The 18,705-nt window shown below is 39.4% G+C and overlaps 1 protein-coding gene and 1 long non-coding RNA gene across 2 annotated transcripts; one reads left to right on the top strand and one right to left on the bottom strand.

Moving 5' to 3' along the window:
• Nucleotides 1-425: 425 nt before the first annotated feature.
• LOC122135369 lies at nucleotides 426-9,164 on the bottom strand. The gene is made up of 3 exons (XR_006153474.1): nucleotides 9,029-9,164; nucleotides 2,594-2,747; nucleotides 426-899 (listed from the first exon to the last, which is right to left on the bottom strand). It is a non-coding gene; the product is annotated as an uncharacterized LOC122135369 (long non-coding RNA).
• A 12-nt stretch (nucleotides 9,165-9,176) lies between these two features.
• On the top strand, nucleotides 9,177-18,705 carry LOC109082447 (patched domain-containing protein 1-like). Its single transcript, XM_042714445.1, has 3 exons — nucleotides 9,177-9,524; nucleotides 11,820-12,483; nucleotides 15,384-18,705. Exons 1-3 carry the CDS (start codon nucleotides 9,177-9,179, stop codon nucleotides 17,033-17,035), a joined length of 2,664 nt encoding a protein of 887 aa, XP_042570379.1. The 3' UTR covers nucleotides 17,036-18,705.

Genomic DNA, 18,705 nt, shown 5'->3' with positions numbered 1-18,705 from the left:
ACTAATGTAGAAGCGATGGGCACGTTATATATAGAAGTATGATTCAAATAGTTAATTACTAATTTTTTGCATGTGTGTCTAGATGTGTATGTGAGGGACGTACTGTAGCTGAATCATTTACATATTTAACTTTCATCCATTAAAAACAGTAAATGCTAGAATTATTCATGAATGACACACTAACACATTCTCCAGTGTTTGTGTACCAGTAAGCATGTAAGACAAATGACAACTGGTTGAGAATGAAAAGGTTAGTTGATTCTGTCATTTAGTCACTAGAAAGACCAAGATTATCAGTAAATAATGACTTAAATTTCAGTTTTTTAATTATTATTTTATTTATATTATTAAAATACAAAATAAATAAATGCAATAATACTTTTATCACAATTAATAATGATTTTATAGTTATATTTAATGAGTCACACTACTGTATGTGCAGTGTGAGTACCAAACAAAATCTCCAGGTGCTCTCATGAGAACCAGAAACTTATGTGCACCCCTAGTTATAATACAACTTCTGAAGACTTGGAACACATGCATGAGTCAAAAGGACTACCTTTTTTTATCCTTTCATCATGCTTTAATATCTTTCTCTCCTTTTCGGTCACTAAAAACTGTCAAAAAAAATCTACTCTTGTGTTCCACAGACAACATACAGGTTTCAAGCAACATAAGGGTGAGTAAATTATGACATTTCTTGGTGAAATACCTCTTTGTGTGTGCTTCTGGCTGGATTGGGATCATGTAACAGTATTGTCTCCTCTCAGAAAAGCCCCAGAGCTCTTCCACGCATCCATCCACATTTTCATCATCCATCGTCTGCTTTTCCTCTTTAATGCTCATGTTCATCGACTCACTCAGACAGTCCCTTTGGGTATGCTCTCCTCCAAACAAACCTGAATTAATCATAGGACAATAAGACAGTGAATTATTAGCCTGACTTAAAGGTTCTGGAAAGAAAGTGAATTACAGTGATGAATGGCTTGATTCGATCCATCTTATTGTAGCCCAACCTGGATGGCAGCACAAACAGTCTCTGTCCCTGTACAATAAACTAAATGGTACATAATCTGCAATATCCATCACAATCATGCACTGCTTGTTATCTTGCTTATTACCTAATTAATCATTAATTGCTTTCTTTTAATGGAACCTGATATCTGGCCCCTCCTGGGACAGTGGATTACCTTTTCATGCCCTGGGCTCGTTCTTTTACAAGTGTGTGTGGCACATTAAACAAGGACATCAACTGTCTCAGTGAGCTGGATAGTCTCTCATTCAAATGACATAATATTTAATGACACCACCAAATTAGCTATATAAAATATAAATAGGCAATTTGCACATGATGCTGAGTGGAAAGACGTCTTGCTACGGGAAGGTATATTGGTCAGTTTGATGTACTAAATTGGTATGTGAATTTCTTTTATAAATGAAAAAATATACAGCACAATAAAAATGTTTTAAAATTACATTGTAGATTGCACTGACAACCCAATATAATGCAATCATTTCAATAAAATATTTTAATTTCAATTAAATACCAATTTAAATTTTAATTACATTTTAAATTTAGATTGACAGCCCTAAAATTTGCACAAAAAGGCCTGTTAATTAAATGAATTGGAACGCCAAAGCAAAGAGAGGAAAAACTTACTATTAATTCCAGTGGTGCTAACATTAAATGCTGAACTAGCATATATAGATGTGGCGTTCAGGTGTCCAAATACATGTGGCCATGTATTGTTTTTAATACCCAAGCTATCCTCTTACAGTCCGTAATTAAAAAATAAAGAAGGAGCGAGAAGATAAAGACACTATTTGGCTCATTGGTCCAGCGTTCCCAGTGCTACTTGCAGAAACGTCTCTGTCTCCCTCTAAATTACCGTTTTGCCTCCGCTGAGATCAATCTAACTGCCTTGCCAATGAAACCATGGCCATTATTATAAACAACTTTTTACTGCAAATTTTCAAACTGTGCCTCTGCTGTAGTTTTTGCTTTAAACCACAAAGCCAGGAAAACAAATATCAGGAATATAAGTCTTCTGCCTATTTTCTAAGGATTATTGTTTAGGAAGCTGAATAGTGAGTGACAGAAAGGAAAAATTCAGAGTGTACAGTAAGAGAAGAAGTGCTGAATGTACTATTACTGTGGGTGGGTACAGAGTTCTCTCATTATTCAATTCAACATATGTGTTTAGAAGACAGGTACATACAAATTCATAAATATTTGTGTGAAAATGCTATTTCTTGGAAATGCAGTATGCAAGTGATCTTGAATGTATATGAAACGTATTAAGGGATATACACATTGGGGTAAAAAGATCTGATAGTGAGAATGTATAATTTAATTTATTACATTTTCACTATATTATGAAAATCGCAAAACTGTTTATTTCCAGTCTTAAATAAAAAACTTGAAGAAAAATAATATCAGATTTTTGGACCCCATGCACATACGATATATACAGTACATGAAGATGACCAGTTTATATGAACATATAATGTGTTTCTGTTTGTGTGTTTATTCCTGAACTGACTCATTTGTAAATATGTTTAGCGTTTCCTGTGAGCATGTGGTGAGGATTACCATGCAATTCTTGTGCCCAGTTTGAGTCAGCGGGATGCAGGATTTATATTGTCAGAATGGTATCATTTCTCATTCACTGTGTACATCCTTTCCTGTCATGTCTCTTTGCAGACTTTCCTTCCGATGTTGGTTTCAGTTATCTTGACTTTGTCACCTTCAGAGAAACACAGAGAGACATATAGAGTGGTTTCATAGTCTACTGCCATCAGATATGAAGTGCACACATTGTAAATGCACATAACCCTCAATCTCTCCCTTATTTGTGTTTGTCCTCTCGGGATAAAATCGTCATAAGGATAGACAGATGGAGAGATGTAGGGATAGTTTATGAATTTCAGTCAGCCCCCTACTTAAACAGGAGCTGATGTGAATCAGTGAACTATTTGTGAGTAGACATATAACAGTACCACTGACTGAATTTTTTTTTTTTTTTTGCTTGTAATTTAATTGGGAAGTTTTTATTGACTAGTAAGGCAAGGAATCAGAGTGAAATAAACAAAAATAGCTTACTGCAGCTGCTGTTCTCACTAGAGCCTAGCAACGCCTGTATGGTTTATGGGGATAGAGCAAGAGCTAATACAATGAAAGCTGTTTGTAGTAAACTGAAGAAAAAAACTAATTATGAAAAAAGCCCTTCAATATCATAAAAAAACTGCATGCTCAAAAATTAAACTCTGTCATCATTTACTCACCCTCATGTTGTTCTAAACCTGTATAACTTTTTTTTTCTTTTGCTAAACACTAACATTCCTCAAAACATATTGTATTCTGCAGAAGAAAGAAATCATGTAGGTTTGGAATGACATGAGGGTCTGTAAATGATGAAAAAGTTTTTATTTTTTGGAAAAACTATCCCTTTGTTTTCAGAGAATATATCTCAATGTTGAAGTGAAATTTATGCTTAAAACAAGAAAAAAAAAAAAACGATATAAAAATGAAAATGAACTTAAATATAGAATTAAAGACATTATCTATAATTATCTTGCATAATTTAGATTCTAAAATGTAAACAATTCTAAGGATGTTAGATAATTCTCCTAGAAAACAAGACAAAATGTGTTTAAGAAAATGATTTGGTAAAAGTTTGAGGTAAAATAAGGATAGAGTTTGAGGGAAGGAAAATTACATCATTGACATTCAGCTCACATTTTCCCTCATCCCTGCCTTTCTCTGCATCTCTCTCCTTCTCTCTCTCCCTGCCATCACTCTTACTCTCTTTCCCACCCACTATCTCTTTTTCTCCTCTCCTCTCAATCCAGATCTCCTCCTCTTTACTTTCATATCAACTTTTCCCCAGACTCCACTGCACAGTTAGCAAACTGAGCCTTATTCAGTTCAGGTTTTCTCTTAACGCCGTACATCTCAAGTGAGATTTGAGCTCTGATCTTTTACTCTTTCCAGAAACTATTGTAAATTTCTACTGCAGGAGACCAATCACTAGAGACATACTCCCACCTCTCTGTGAAAACCAGACCTTCTCCACTTTTTGTGTTTGTCAGTTTAGTCTTAACTGTGTCGCATTTTCACATTTGTAGATTTCCATTTATGTATTTGGTAGAATCATTTAACCAAAGCAGCTTTGACATTCAAATTGCAGTACATATTTTGCCTGTGCATTCCCTAGGAATCAAACCCATTACTTGTGCCATGTATTGCCAGTACAGTATACCACAGGAGAAATAATAATACGACATGAGTCCAAACATGCACTCAGACAGGTATTACAGACACTAAACACAACCAGCACTTTCAGCTGTGAAGTCACAATGGTGCCCTAAAGCTGTAACCATGGAAACCATTCTTTGTCGGTTTGCTGGAACAATATGGCAAAGAATGGGCTACAGGAGGCATCAGCAATGGTTACCATGGCAATAACCATATAAATCAATGTTGATCATTATAAGTCCTGCTTTTGTGTCTATAGTGTAGGTCAAAGGTTAGAGGCAAGAAAAAGAAACATAACATCCATCTGAACAACCTCACTGTGGATTTCAGTAAACCACATACAAAATATAGTTGTGCTAATTTGGATATGTGACATCAAATAACTCTCAGAGAAAAGCAAAAGGCACTAGAGAAGTCCAGGTAGGGGAGCCGTGCTTAATCATGGGCTCAATTCTTGATTAGACATGCATGGGTAGATCCAGAGCCATGTCCCTGCACTCCAGCAGACTGTTCCAGTGTTATTAAATGATCTGTCAGCCAGAGACGGTCTGTCTGAGGAATTCAGAGAGACCTGGCTGTTATTAAGGCTCTCATTAAAAAACCACAACTCACTCCTAGAGAATTATGTAGTTAATTACAGACCGATGTCAAATCTCCCTTTACTGTCAAAGATACTAGAAAAGGCAGTATCATCACAAATTTGTTCTTCCTAGAGAAAAATGGTATCTGAGGATTAGCAGTCAGGTTTTAGACCGCTCCATAATACTGAGACTGCTTTCATCAGAGTTACAAATGACCTGCTCTTATCATCTGTTTGTGGTTGTATCTCTCTATTAGTGCTACTGTATCTTAGTGCTGCATATGACAGTATCGACCATAACATTCTTTTAAACAGACAAGAAAATTATGTTGGCATTAGTGGAATTGCATCAGCATGGTTCAAATCATACTTATCTGATGGTCATCAGTTTGTAGCAGTGTATGAAGAGGTATCATATCAATCACAAGTGCAATATGGAGTACCACAAGGCTCAGTACTAGGACCATTGCTTTTCATGCTTTACATGCTACATATAGGAGAAATCATCAGGGAGCATGGTGTTAGCGTTCACTGTTATGCTGATGATACCCAGAACTCTATTTCTTTGCGGCCTGACAAAACACCAATTCGCAAAACTAACAGAATGCATAATTGATATAAAAAACTAGATGACTAGTAATTTCCACATTTCTAGCATTTGTAAAAATATATCTAAATTACGACCTATGGTTTCAATGTCAAATGCAGAAATGTTAATGCGTTCATGTGTTCATGACCTCTATCTTAGATTATTGTAATGCTTTATTTGGTGGTTGTTCTGTGCGCTTTATTAACAAACTTTAGCTGGTTCAAAATGCAACTAGAACCAGAAAGTATGACCATACTAGCCCAGTTCTGTCAACACTGCACGGGCTCCTTATCAAACATTGTTTACATTTTAAAATCTTTCTAATTACTTATAAAGCCCTAAATGGTTATTGCAATCCTTTATGTCTGCTGCTATCTCAAAACTCCAAAAAACTCCAAAACTCAAAACTGGCCAAACAGTGGCAGATATTTTCCTATTTAGCACCCAAACTCTGTATCAATCTACCTAGCATTGTTCGGGAGGTAGACACACTCTGTCAGTTTAAATCTAGATTAAAGACCCATCTCTTTAACCTGGCATACACATAACACACTACTGTGCTACTGGAGAACTGGACCTCTGACTGAGACTGGTTTCTCTGAAGACTTTTTTTTTCCATTTCTGTCACAGATGGAATTTTGGTTCCTTGCCACTGTTGCCTTTGGCTTGCTTAGTTGGGGACACTTCCTTTTTGGCAATATTGTTGACTTGATTGCACAGACACTATTTGAAGATAACTGAACTGAGATGGATGATGACATCACTAAATCAATGATGAATTGACTTTAATTGTTTAGTCCTCCTACAGTCCTCCAACACAATACCTGTTTAACACTGTAAAGCTGCACTGTAAATATTGTATAAAGCGCTATATAAATAAAGATGACTTGACTTGACCTGGGACAGTAACCCTGGCCATGACTAAGGATACAAAAGGATGCAAACTGTGAGAATTGTGCAATTTCAGGGACAAGATGGTAAATTGTGCCAATGATACCAAAAAGTAAAAATAAAAAAATAAAAAAAATAAAAAAAATCATGGTAAACTCTCAAACATATTGACACAGGAATAGTTCACCCAAAAAAAAAAAAAAAAAAAAATGCTGATAATCTTTCCAGATGTAGATGAGCATGTTACTTCATCAGAACAGATTTGGAGAAATTTAGCATTACATCCCTTGCATACCAGTGGATCCTCTAAAGTGAATGGGTGTCATCAGAATGAGGGTCCAAACAGCTCATAAAATAAATCACAATAATTCACAAGTAATCCACATGACTCCAGTCCATCAGTTAACATCTTGTGAAACAAAAAATTGTATGTTTTTAATAAATTATTCATTAAGATGCTTTTAACTTCACACTGATGGATCCATTGGTGAGCAAGTGATGTAAGGCCAAATTTCTCAAACTCAGCCAATGAAAAAAACTCTACATCTCAAATGGCCTGATGGTGAATACATTTTGAGCAAATTTTCATTTTTGGCCAAACTATTCTTTTAATGGTTCCCAAATTCATTTTTAAAAGTGTTCTGGATCCCAGTGATTTAAGTGGAAAAAAAGTGCCAGTACTCATTCATACGCTTGCATTCATTCACGTGATTTGTCAAGATGAGAGTTGACCCTTCCTGGGTAGTGTGACTTATATAGGGTCATTTCTAATCACCTACTGACGCTTTGACTCCGAGTTCCGGCAACATGTCAGAAGTGCCGGTACGCACGAAAAAGTGCCCGTGCGCTAAAAACTAAAATATATTTTATGTAAATATGGTATATTGTTCATCTCTGTCCATGGTGCTGAATCAATCCTAGTGGCTGGATTTTGGTTCTGAGCACTTTTTCCCTTTCTGTAGAGGCAAATATTAGTTAAATATTATGTTACATCTGTAAAGGCCTGTTCACACCAAGGACGATAACTATAACGATTACAATAAAGATATAGTTCTTAAAATCGTTCTCAATATTAAAGAATAGCAGAGTCCACACCACAGCTATAACGATGTCAAATGTATTCATTTTGTTATAAAAGTGGTAATTTTGTCTGTAATATTAAGTGCTCATATAATATATGCTCTGTGTGTAGGCTACTGACACAATAATTGTACGTGTAAATAAGCATAGTAATTGCAAACAGTTTCTATAGTCAGTTTTTAACAGGCTGTCACACAGAATACATTCCGTCACATATTCGTTGTCTCTAAGTGTGTTATTATATCTTGTATGGTCTAACTTTAACAGACCAATCAGAAAAGCTTTCCTTTCGCCTTTACAAAACCCCATTCTCGTGATTAGGTGTAATGGGGGTGGGGGCACCACCGGCATTCACCGGCCGGCTCTTCAGGAAACCTGAACTTCTGAATTAGCTCCGTAACTGAGCAATTAAGTGCCGCATCGCGTTCGTTTGTGAATATTTTGTGTGGAGCTGCCTAGCGCAGCAAACGAATGCCATAGCTCGGAAAGGAAATGCACACAAGTGGCCGAGCTGGAGCTACGCGGAGCCCGCACGCATTCTGCACCGTGGGTCGGTGGTGGAGATTCGTGTTTTCAGACTGGTAACAGCGGATAGCGGTCGTGCTTGGCGCGGTACGGGATTAATATGGATCAGTGACACGCACCTCATAGATAATGGAATATACAAAACTGTATTTGCGCATTTGAAACTGTTTGTAAGTACATGACCAGTTCACTGTTAAAATACACCGATATGAACTGGATTCATCCTCTCTAAGACGCTGTGGAGGTATTCAAAGAGAAAGGGGATTCGTTTCTGTTACGAGAAATGAGCATATCATTCCTTCCACTCGGATCAACGACGTATTTATGGAAATTGGGTCTCTCAGATGGCATGAAACTGCAAAGACGTGACTGGTAATAATTCAGAACCTTCTTTCCCTGTCGAAAAAAATAAAACAAACAAACCTTAAAACAGTCACTTTTCAGCTCGTCGTGCTGGTTTAGGGGTTTTCTTTCTACGAATAGCCTATAACCTGTAACTCAAGTGGCCACTATTGCACAGGGTGCGAATTTTGGGGTGGGGAGGGGATTAGGATGGTGCCCCCAAAATTTAGACTTGAACCCCTAAGGAATTAAAAACAAATGATTTGAGGGTTATTAAAAATATGCATAGGCTAAGTGTATATTTCAAACGACGTTTTAGGTAAAGTTTGCTAAAATTGCGCTAAAATAAACGCTCGTAAATAGAAATCGCGGTATTCTAAGATAACCATAGCAACGTTTCTTTACTCAAGCGCTTTCTCTATTCGCTATGGGATTGTACATCAATAAATCATAGTAGTCTAGTTATTCATTATTCTAATTATAGTTAATTATACTAGGCTATATACATTGCATATCACAAACCCTTTTGGCGTTTTGTTTAAAACGTCTTCGAGGTATTTGAAAGATAGATAACTGTAGCGACGCCAAAGTCTGGGTTGCGCGAAACTGCGCCCCAAAATATCTGACAGAATACTGAAAGAAAAGTCGACCCTTTGAAAGTCTCACACACTGATATCGCCACATGCAAAACAGCGCAGCGTTTCGAATGCATTTTCATTCCGACTTATCTTTTTCTTAAAAGTAAATGCAGTAGCCTACTAACAAAATGTCTCTGAACCAGAAGGACCTGATGAGATTCAACGCAACGCTTCATCATTTCAGTGATCCAGCTGCGTGGGTTGAACACTGATGCTCCGGATCTCTGATGCTGATGCTGGTTCATCGCCCTTGCGCTGTTGCTGCATTCTAGGATGTTGCGACAAGTGTTGCACGAAGGGCTCAGGACGTCATTCCACAAACTGGGCCACTTTGTCGCCAATCACCCGGTGTTTTTCGCCTCCGCGCCCGTGCTGATCTCCATCCTGCTGGGCGCGAGCTTCAGCAGATACCGCATAGAGGAAAACGTGGAGTACCTGTTAGCCCCCAAACACAGCCTGGCGAAGATCGAGGGGAACTTGGTGGATAGTTTGTTCCCCGTGAACCGATCCAAACACACCCTCTACTCAGACTTGCAAACACCCGGCAGATATGGCCGGGTCATCGTGACTTCGCGCAGGGGGAGCGTGTTGGACCCTCACCAAGTCAACTCAGTCCTAAAAGTGAGTAACATTTTACTGGAGTGATTGCTTTTGTCTAACAATTTAAACTATTACAACAGTTTTGTCAGGGCTCCATGAATCCATTTTAGCTACTTTTTGAGAGATCCAACTTTCCTTGAAAAGCTTATTTGTCTTTCTCTTATAGAGGTAAAAAGTGAAAAGGAAATCACACGTTTCCGAAATCAGGGATAATTTGACAAATATACGTCTTAATCGGCTTTACAACTTTGTCCTGCTTTTTTAGCACTTTTCAGATTATATTTGCATAAAAAAATGTGTGTGTGTGTGTGATTACTTAATAATCTTTTTTGTTCTTCTTTTCATATTTAATCTGTTATGAGTTCAACAAAGTCACATAATCCATTGATAAATGCTAGAAGATAATTCTGTGATTAATATTTATTTATTCATTCATTTATTCCTAGTATTCAGGAATCACTGGGATAATAACTGTCAAAATGTCTGTCTTTTAAAAATTGAACAAATCTGTAATTTTAACTCCCCTGTGGAATACAGGTGCTATGATATTAACTGGATTTAAAGGAAAGTTCTCTTCCCACATCTCTCCCTGGATCATATATTTTTTTAATATTAGAAATATTTAATGCAATGTGCCGGTCAGAGTGTTAGCTTGTGGCCTACTTTATCTTCCTTTAACACAGCTTCCCAATCCAGCTCCAAAATTCACTCCCCCAAACACCACCAACATGAAATATGATGCTGGCAACTTCTGCTTATACTGTACTCGCAAAAAAATGTTGATTTCAGGCAAAAAACAAATAAGCACTTCACCTCTTTTTGTGGAATGTAGATGAAATTATGGCTTCACATTCCAGATTGACATTTTGCTAGCAAAGACACTTTATTATTAAATACAAAGTACTCACGTCATGTACATTTAGACTCATCCTTTCTAACTGGAAACATTCTGAACTAAGCCAGAACTGTAGGCAGCAACCACGTCTTAAGAACTTTTTAATATTCACAATGCATTGTATATTCCAGAAATAGAACCTTCTTTATATTCTCTCTGCACCATAACACAACAGGTCTCGGTATAACATTGTTTACTGTATCACAGGCCACCATTGGGCAAGAGGTTTGCTCTTCTCTGCTGAGCCATGATTTGATAGAGTCGAATGCATTGTGACAATTGTGTATGCCAAGATCTGACCTGATTCTGAAAGAAGGAAAAATCATGGTTCAAAGAATTTGAGGTGATTTTATTCTGTATAGTATACATATAGTTTTTTCTTTGCCCATTGTTTCCTACAAATGAAGAGCAGACAGCCCATTTGGAGCATCTGTCTACGTCGGAGACTGTGGGCATGCAGATGACATGTTTTAGTCTCCAACTGAGGGTTAATTATCAAGCTTAAGCAATTAGAGGCCTGATTGGTGTGTGTCTGACGTTTCTTTGCTGCTTGAGGAGGCCGGAGGAGCATTGGAGGGGCCAGCCTCCCCCGGTGATCTGAGTCTGACACAGTCTAATCAGTCTGACATTAACAACGCAGAGAGTCTGACCTCAGAGGACAATCAATCCTCCTCGCACATGGATTGCCTTGAAAGAAAGTCAGATTTTTTTTTTTTTTGATGTTGGGTTTGTGTTTTTAAACAGGAAGTAAAAAAGGAAGGGCACACTCTTCCTGCAGCCACATGCTTTTTTGTTGCCTGGCAACAAGATACTTGCAAGAAATATTGACAATCACAGTTTACGCTTGTGTATTAAAAGTTTTCATTTTAATGTATTTCTAATGTTGCAAGAGCATAATACACTACCATTCAAAAGTTTATGGTCAGTGTTTCGCCAGTTTTTTTCCTTTTTTTTTTCTTGAAAGAAATTAATACTTTTATTCAACAAGGATGCATTAAATTAATCAAAAGAAACAGCAAAGATGTGAAATAAATTCTGTTCTTTTGAACATTCTATTCACCAAAAATCCTGAAAAAAGTTTCACAGTTTCCACAAAAATAATAAGTAGTTAACTGTTTTCAACATTTATAAAAAATAATGTTTCTTGAGCACAAAATCAGCATATTAGAGAGATTATTTGACATTGAAGACTGGAGTGATGGCTGCTGAAAATTCAGCTTTGCCATAAAAGGAATAACATATAAAAGATACAAAAAAAGTAATAATATTTAGCAGTATTACTGTTCTTGCTGTATTTTTGATCATACTTTTGAATGGTAGTGTATATCTATTCATTGACTAATTCAAATTTTGTTTATCTGTATTTACCTGTACTAATTAGTGAATTCTATATTTTTTTATCCCTCTCTTTTCCACCCCAACTACACAACACAATCACTCAGATCCAGGTTCCTATGCTGGGATTCAACTACACCTTTGCCCACCTCTGCCTGTTGGATGACAGCAAGAGCTGCATCGTGGATGACATCCTGCGGGTTCTGGAGGAGATGAGGTCAGCGCGGGTATCTAACCATTCAGTACCCACTCTGCATTATCCCATCACCAAACTCAAAGACGGGCGGGAGGCCTACATTGGGCACCAGCTGGGTGGAGTCCTGGCAGGTGGAGGGAGAGACGGGGTGCGTACTGCTCGAGCCCTTCAACTCACATACTACCTGCAAGCGGCCAGCCCACTGAACGAAGTGGTAGCGGCCAGCTGGGAGCTGCTGTTCTGCAAGGAGTTGGAGAACTTTGGAAAGGCTCATCTAGAGCTTAGCCTATACCCCTTCACTTCCTCTTCTCTTCAGAGGGACTTCCAAAGGACCAGTCGGGTATCAGAACGGCCGCTGCTCTTTAGCCTGGCTGTGTGTCTCTCGCTGGCCATGCTGTGCTGCTCAATGCGAGACTGTGTGCGTACAAAGCCATGGCTGGGTCTTCTGGCTCTAGTGACCATCAGCCTCGCTACACTCACCTCTGCAGGCATTTTCAACCTCACAGGAGGGAAATACAATTCAACATACCTGGGTATCCCTTTTGTCATGTTAGGTGAGATTATATTACGCCTTCCTGTCCTCCTATTACACAAAAATGTACACTATACAGTTCAAAAGTTTTGTTCATTCAAATTTTTAGAAAGATGTTTTGTCTCTTATGCTCACCACAGCTGCATTTATTTAATTAAAAATAAGGTAAAAACAGTAATATTATAAAATATTATTATATAAAAAAAAAATTTTTTTTTATTTTTTTTTTATATTCTTTGATGAATAGAATGTTCAAAAGAACGGTGTTTATTTGAAATAGAATTTTCAATTAACAATGTAAAACTCGTTACTGTCACTTTTAATCAGTTGCTGAATAACTGGCCCAAACTTTTAAATGATTGTGTATTTGCATCATCCCAGTGATTTGTGCTCTTTTCTCTCTAATCACTAGTCACCATTGCTGTCTGCATATTCGTTCCGTTCCTTCAATCTTTCGTTTACATACTGTGACTGCTTGTGTTTTAAATGACTGTCAGGTTAAACGAGTGTACCTTTTTGACTGGCTGGAAAGCTCTGCACTGCACTTTTGACAAGGTGTATCATTAAAAATGAAATGCTCCACATCAAAGGAATTCCTAATAGAGCTCAACAGACAGCCTTCAGAGGAATTCCACCCCCTTCTTTTGAGTTCTGTCCATGAGCCATTCTGGGTGAATCAACTGTGTGCTTGTGGAACAGATTCACACGAGCAGATTTCTTGCAACTAATTACCAATATGCATACATGCATCCTGACAGAACACATACATCTTGCTCACTCACGTTGGCCATCTCTTACACACAGCAATTAGTGCCACGTGTGGGAGGAGGCCTCTGTTGAGAAAATAACAGGCTTGGGCGAAAGGCAGAAATGAGAAGAAAATATGGAAGAGAAAAACGAGGGCTTGGAAAAAAAGACAAGAAGGCTGACAGAGAAACAATGCATTTAGATTGACCCCCATGCCACCCACTACACAACATTACTATTGCATTTCTTAAGAAGACTGACATCTGTGTCGTCCTTACAATGTTTCTACACTTCAATCTCAACCTTGGCAATTGTGCAACTTAACATCAGCAATCTCAGAATTCTCCCCACTGGTTTCCAATCACAGCCCGAGTGACAGCATCTCCTAGAGAGCACTTTCTTAGCGTAAAAACAGAACTTGCTAGAGCCGCCCAGTGTCACTGCACATTAATATAATTCCAGGTTGTTCATACTGGGTTGAATAGGGTTCAGAGAAAAGCAGGGATATAAGTACAACATAATGGGTGTCTGACAAAACAATAAGCCTTATCTCTGTAGGCCACCGGCCTTTTATTTAAAACAAATTCCATTACAAGGACATTAGCTGTCAGCTGGGATCATCTGACAGTCTTCTGATGAAAATGGAAAGATGGAAGGGAGAGATATCATAGGCCATAACTGCTAAGATTAATGTCATGTTTATGAAGAGAAAAAGACTGCACTGCATCTTGGGAGATGAACAAAGATGTTCAGGAGATAAAGGACTTGCATACTGAGAATCAGTCTGTGTGTTACATTGGTAATCTTTATTTTGTTTAAGTGGAAATAAAATAGTCTGTTAACTAGTAAAGAGGAAAACGTCTGTGGCAGAGGCAGAGAGCGAAGGCAAAGGTGTGAGGATAATGAGAAAACAGCATGAGATTAGAAATTACAGTCTCTCTCTTACTTTCTTTGTTTACTCGTAGTTCTTGATGGTTTAGTTTAGCAACAATCTCCTCTTACTGCCCATTATTTTAGTTTGAGACCTTTAGCCCTGCCGAAAATCAGAACACTTGAGTCCAATCGTGGAGGCCACGACCTCAGGCCAGTGCTGTCTGGTGACTCTGCTAGTTATTGTGCTGGACACACACCCCAGGCCTGTGTGAGAAGCAGTACTTGTGATATCGGACCGAGGGAACCTCCGTCATGAATGATGAGTCACTGATGCCGTGGCAACCCTGTAGGTGAGAGCCATCTGCTCACTCTGCCTGCATGAGCAAGTCATGCAGAAAGCTAGAGAGGAAAAAACACGGAAATGAAAAAAAAGACCAATACAATGTGAAAGCACAAGTTAAACATGTAAATATATGTTATGGTGTAAGAGTGTTAGCTTCATCACGATGACTTGTGTTCAATTGTAGGACCCCGGGTTCCTTTATGTCAACTTCTAAAAGTAGACTGACCCAGTTTGCCTAATGTCTTGGGCTTCTGTGCTTCTATGAAGTCCCAAGGCTACAGGGGCTGTTTGCCTTCCTCACATCTGTAAGGCTTTCTCCTTTCATCAGATCAATTTTACATGACATGTGGCTATCGTGTGTGAGTGTGACTGAGATTTATTTAGCAACAAATTCATCAGCTGTGAAGATGGAGGAGGAGAGAGTGGGCTATAGTTAGATCATGCTCTGTAAATAGAGGTGGTGGTGGCCAAGAGGCTTCTATGGCTTTGCTTTCAAGACTCAATCCTTTCTTTATTTTGATGGATTTTCCAGTAAACTGCACTGGTGATGATGATGAGCTATAAACTAGGAATGGAGTTTTCTACAGGCAACCGTTTGTATAGATTGAATTGAACTGGATTATAATTAGATTTTTTTTATTGATGGATGTATAAATGCTACAATGCATGCAAAACACTTTTTGACTTAGCTTTGTCCAAAAAAAAAAAGCATTGCCAGAGCTGGAGAAAGAGAGCATCTGTTTTTCCCTCACATCCATTGTTGCGATGCAGCTGCAGAGTCTTGTCACCGTTTTGTTCAATTATTTACGTCTCCACTTTTCCCAGCAGCCATTTATGTCACTTGAAAGAGTTGCCTGCCAAAATCATTCTAAGCTATGCTTAGACCATTCCACTTCACGTTTTTCATTTAAGGTTTATAAATCACTGAAAGACGTATTTTCTCTTTTCATCTCTTTCAGGTCATGGCTTGTTTGGCACATTTGAGATGCTGTCGTCTTGGCGACGTACCCGCGAGGACCAGCATGTGAAGGAGCGAGTTGCTGCTGTTTTCTCTGACTGTATGCTGCCCTTCACAGCTAGCACGGCCTTGCATGTGGTCACCTTCGGCATCGGGGCCAGTCCATTCACAAACATTGAGGCTGTACGTCTCTTTTGTCAGAACGCCTGTATCTCAGTCCTCTTCAACTACCTCTACATCCTCACCTTCTATGGCTCCAACCTAGTGTTTGCCGGCTACCTGGAAAACAACTACCGTCACAGTCTATTCTGCAGGCGTGTACCAAAGCCCGAGTTGCTGCAGCAGAAACCAGCATGGTATCGCTTTCTCATGTACACACATTACAACGAGGAGGCCACAGAAGCAGGACCACTGCGTGCTTATGAGAGTCACCTGCTGGTAGCCTTTATGAAGCGGTACTACTGTGACTGGATCACCAACACCTATGTCAAACCATTTGTGGTTTTGTTCTACTTAGTTTATGTTTCCTTTGCCCTCATGGGCTACCTTCAGGTCAGTGAAGGGTCAGATCTTAGTAATGTGGTTGCCACAGAAACAAGCACTATTGCATACACCCATGCACAGCAGCGGTATTTCAGCAGTTACAGCCCTGTGATTGGCTTCTACATCTACGAGTCCATTGAGTACTGGAACACGAGCGTGCAAGATGACTTACTGGAATACACCAAAGGTTTTGAACGCATCTCCTGGTTTGAGAGTTACCTCAACTACCTTCATGGACTGAACATCACCACTAGCCTGTCACGCAGCAACTTCACAGAACACTTGCGGTCTGGCTTTTTGCGGCAACCCCGATTTCTGCATTTCTCGGACGATATCATCTTTGCCAAACGTGCGGATGGGGAATTTGATGTGGTAGCCTCACGTATGTTTCTAGTGGCCAAGACAACAGAAAACAAACGAGAGGAGATGTCTATCCTGCTGGACACACTAAGGAAGTTGTCGCTGACCTCCAGGGTGAAATTCATAATCTTTAATCCATCCTTTGTGTATATGGACCGTTATGCTTCATCTGTTGGAGCACCCCTGAAGAACTCTTGCATTGCAGCTCTCTTTCTGCTCTTCTTTTCCACCTTCTTGGCAGCTGACCCACTGGTGAATGCCTGGTTGACTGTGACAGTAGCCTCTGTTGAGTTCGGGCTGGTGGGTTTCATGACCCTATGGCGTGTAGAGTTGGATTGCGTCTCAGTGCTGTGTCTGATCTATGGGGTGAACTATGCTGTAGACTCCAGCACTCCGCTAGTGTCTGCATTTGCTCTAGGCCGGGAATCCACACGTACACGCTGGGTGAAACTAGCTCTAGAGCGACATGGAGTTCCTGCCCTTCAGAGTTACTTGTGTTATGGGGCTGCTCTGCTCCCTCTCGCGGCTGTGCCCTCGAATCTCACCCGCACACTCTTCAGGTGCCTCTTTCTCACCGCCATCATCACCGCCTTCCACTGTTTGGCTATTCTCCCTGTCCTACTCACCTTCTTGCCTCCCTCCAAGAAAAAATGTCGGGAGAGAAAGAATGCTGCAGAAAACCGAGAGGAAATTGAGTGTGTGGAGATGGTGGACAGCACACGTGTGGTTGATCAGATTACCACTGTCTGACCACGTGCCTGAGAAAGAGGTAGATTGGAGGATGTACAAGAGAGAAAAAACAAAACACCCCCAGGGGGTGGCAGAAGGAGACCTGAGATATGAGAGTTAGCCTTTGTGCAGCTGGGCTTCCAGTTTATGGGTGTTCTTTAGCATGAGCCCACATTTTAAACAAGGCTTATGTTTGATGGTAAAAGCAGATGAGTTTGAGCCATTAACAGTGGGTGTATTGTTGTCATGGTAAAAGTCCTATGCAGGTTTTCCTGCAGCTCAATGAGAGCGAGGAAGGCCAGATGAACCACACTGCTGCACAGTTGCAGATAATCACAGAGGGGGGCTCCTCTGGTCTGCAGTATTACAGCAGATGTAGAGCGGAAACTGTAACAAGCAACTGCTTTGTCAAGGCATAGATAGAGACTTACAATGTTTCTAATGCCCCAAGAACCATACCAAGACTTTCATGGGGCACTAAGCTAAAGACCAAGCAGCCATATTCATATCTGCTGACAGCCATGACTTTAATGCGCCCAATGTCATTTCTTCTCAGAGGTTAGATGTTTTGGTCAGGACTGTATATTTGTCTTTTGGTATATGGTGGTATTAAAAATACATAGTATTTGAAAAGATCGAAAATATTTTCACTGACCATGGTGACCATGGTCAACTCCCCCACCATTACCAATGTCTCAGAGGGATTTAAGGCTCATCTTCCATAAAGGAATGTATAAGAGAGAAAAAAATGGGCGGGTGAAAGAAAGGACGGAAGGGGGTGGGGATGTGTCTGAGAGATACACAGAAGCAAGACCCTGCTGACAGGTTGGTGTGCTGTGCAGTGCTTCCATGGTAACTCTGATCACAGTTAAGTTGCATAGTGTATGTATAATTTCCTACCCTCTTAGTTCAATAAGGGCATTGGTTACCAATTAAGTCACACTGCAATGGAAAGAATAATCTATGAAGGATTTATCCATGCTGCTTCTTGTTTATTTTGTTTGCCTCTAAAATGTTGGAAATCACCTTGTCACAGACAATGCTCTTCATCAATATGCATGAGCCAGAGTCCCTTCGTTTTCACCCTCTTTGACCTCTGTGTATAAGAGGCTTGAAAAAAAAAATAGATACAGAGAGACCTGGAGCAGAAAGAGAGCATAAGAAAGGAGCATCTGGCCAATCAAATCCACTTACTTTTCAAATTCCCCTCAGTCCCAAAAGCAATTGATATCAAATCAATCATGAAGTAAAACGGCATCCCCTTTAGCTCCAACTCTTACTGTATTTGTGCAAGGATTGGTGCTTTAAGGCAGCTGGGGTGGGGGTTGGGGGCATATGTTTTTTTCTAGTCTCCCTTTCTCAAGCACACACATGGACTGTGACATTGACATTCATAATGACTGTGGCATAATAGAAAGGTTATGTTGCAGCTTGTGAAATATTGTTGAATGCATTGGTCCAGATAATCATATAAATGACAATAAAGGGAAAAAGACAGTTAGACATGTACATGATTGGACACATTTGCTCACACACTTAATGTGGCAACTGTAAATAGGCTTTTTTTGACCATTCCCCACCTACTTGATGGTCCTCACCTACTCCATTCTCCTCCTAAGAAGCACTTCTGAATCACTGCATTCAGATATACACACCTACAGTATATGGCTAATTAAATTAGCCTATATATA

The sequence above is a fragment of the Cyprinus carpio genome, chromosome A24 (genome assembly GCF_018340385.1).
Source record: "Cyprinus carpio isolate SPL01 chromosome A24, ASM1834038v1, whole genome shotgun sequence".
Taxonomy (NCBI): domain Eukaryota; kingdom Metazoa; phylum Chordata; class Actinopteri; order Cypriniformes; family Cyprinidae; genus Cyprinus; species Cyprinus carpio.
The sequence above is the reverse complement of the archived record's forward strand: the minus strand, read 5'-3'. Positions and strand labels throughout refer to the sequence as shown.

Bases quoted from the DNA above. Each gene is read 5' to 3' on its own strand.
- LOC109082447 (XM_042714445.1), top strand. From the start codon at position 9,177: ATGTTGCGACAAGTGTTGCACGAAGGGCTCAGGACGTCATTCCACAAA. The intron at 9,525-11,819 runs GTGAGTAACATT...TTTCCACCCCAA, and splicing joins AAGTCAACTCAGTCCTAAAA to CTACACAACACAATCACTCA. The intron at 12,484-15,383 runs GTGAGATTATAT...CATCTCTTTCAG, and splicing joins TATCCCTTTTGTCATGTTAG to GTCATGGCTTGTTTGGCACA.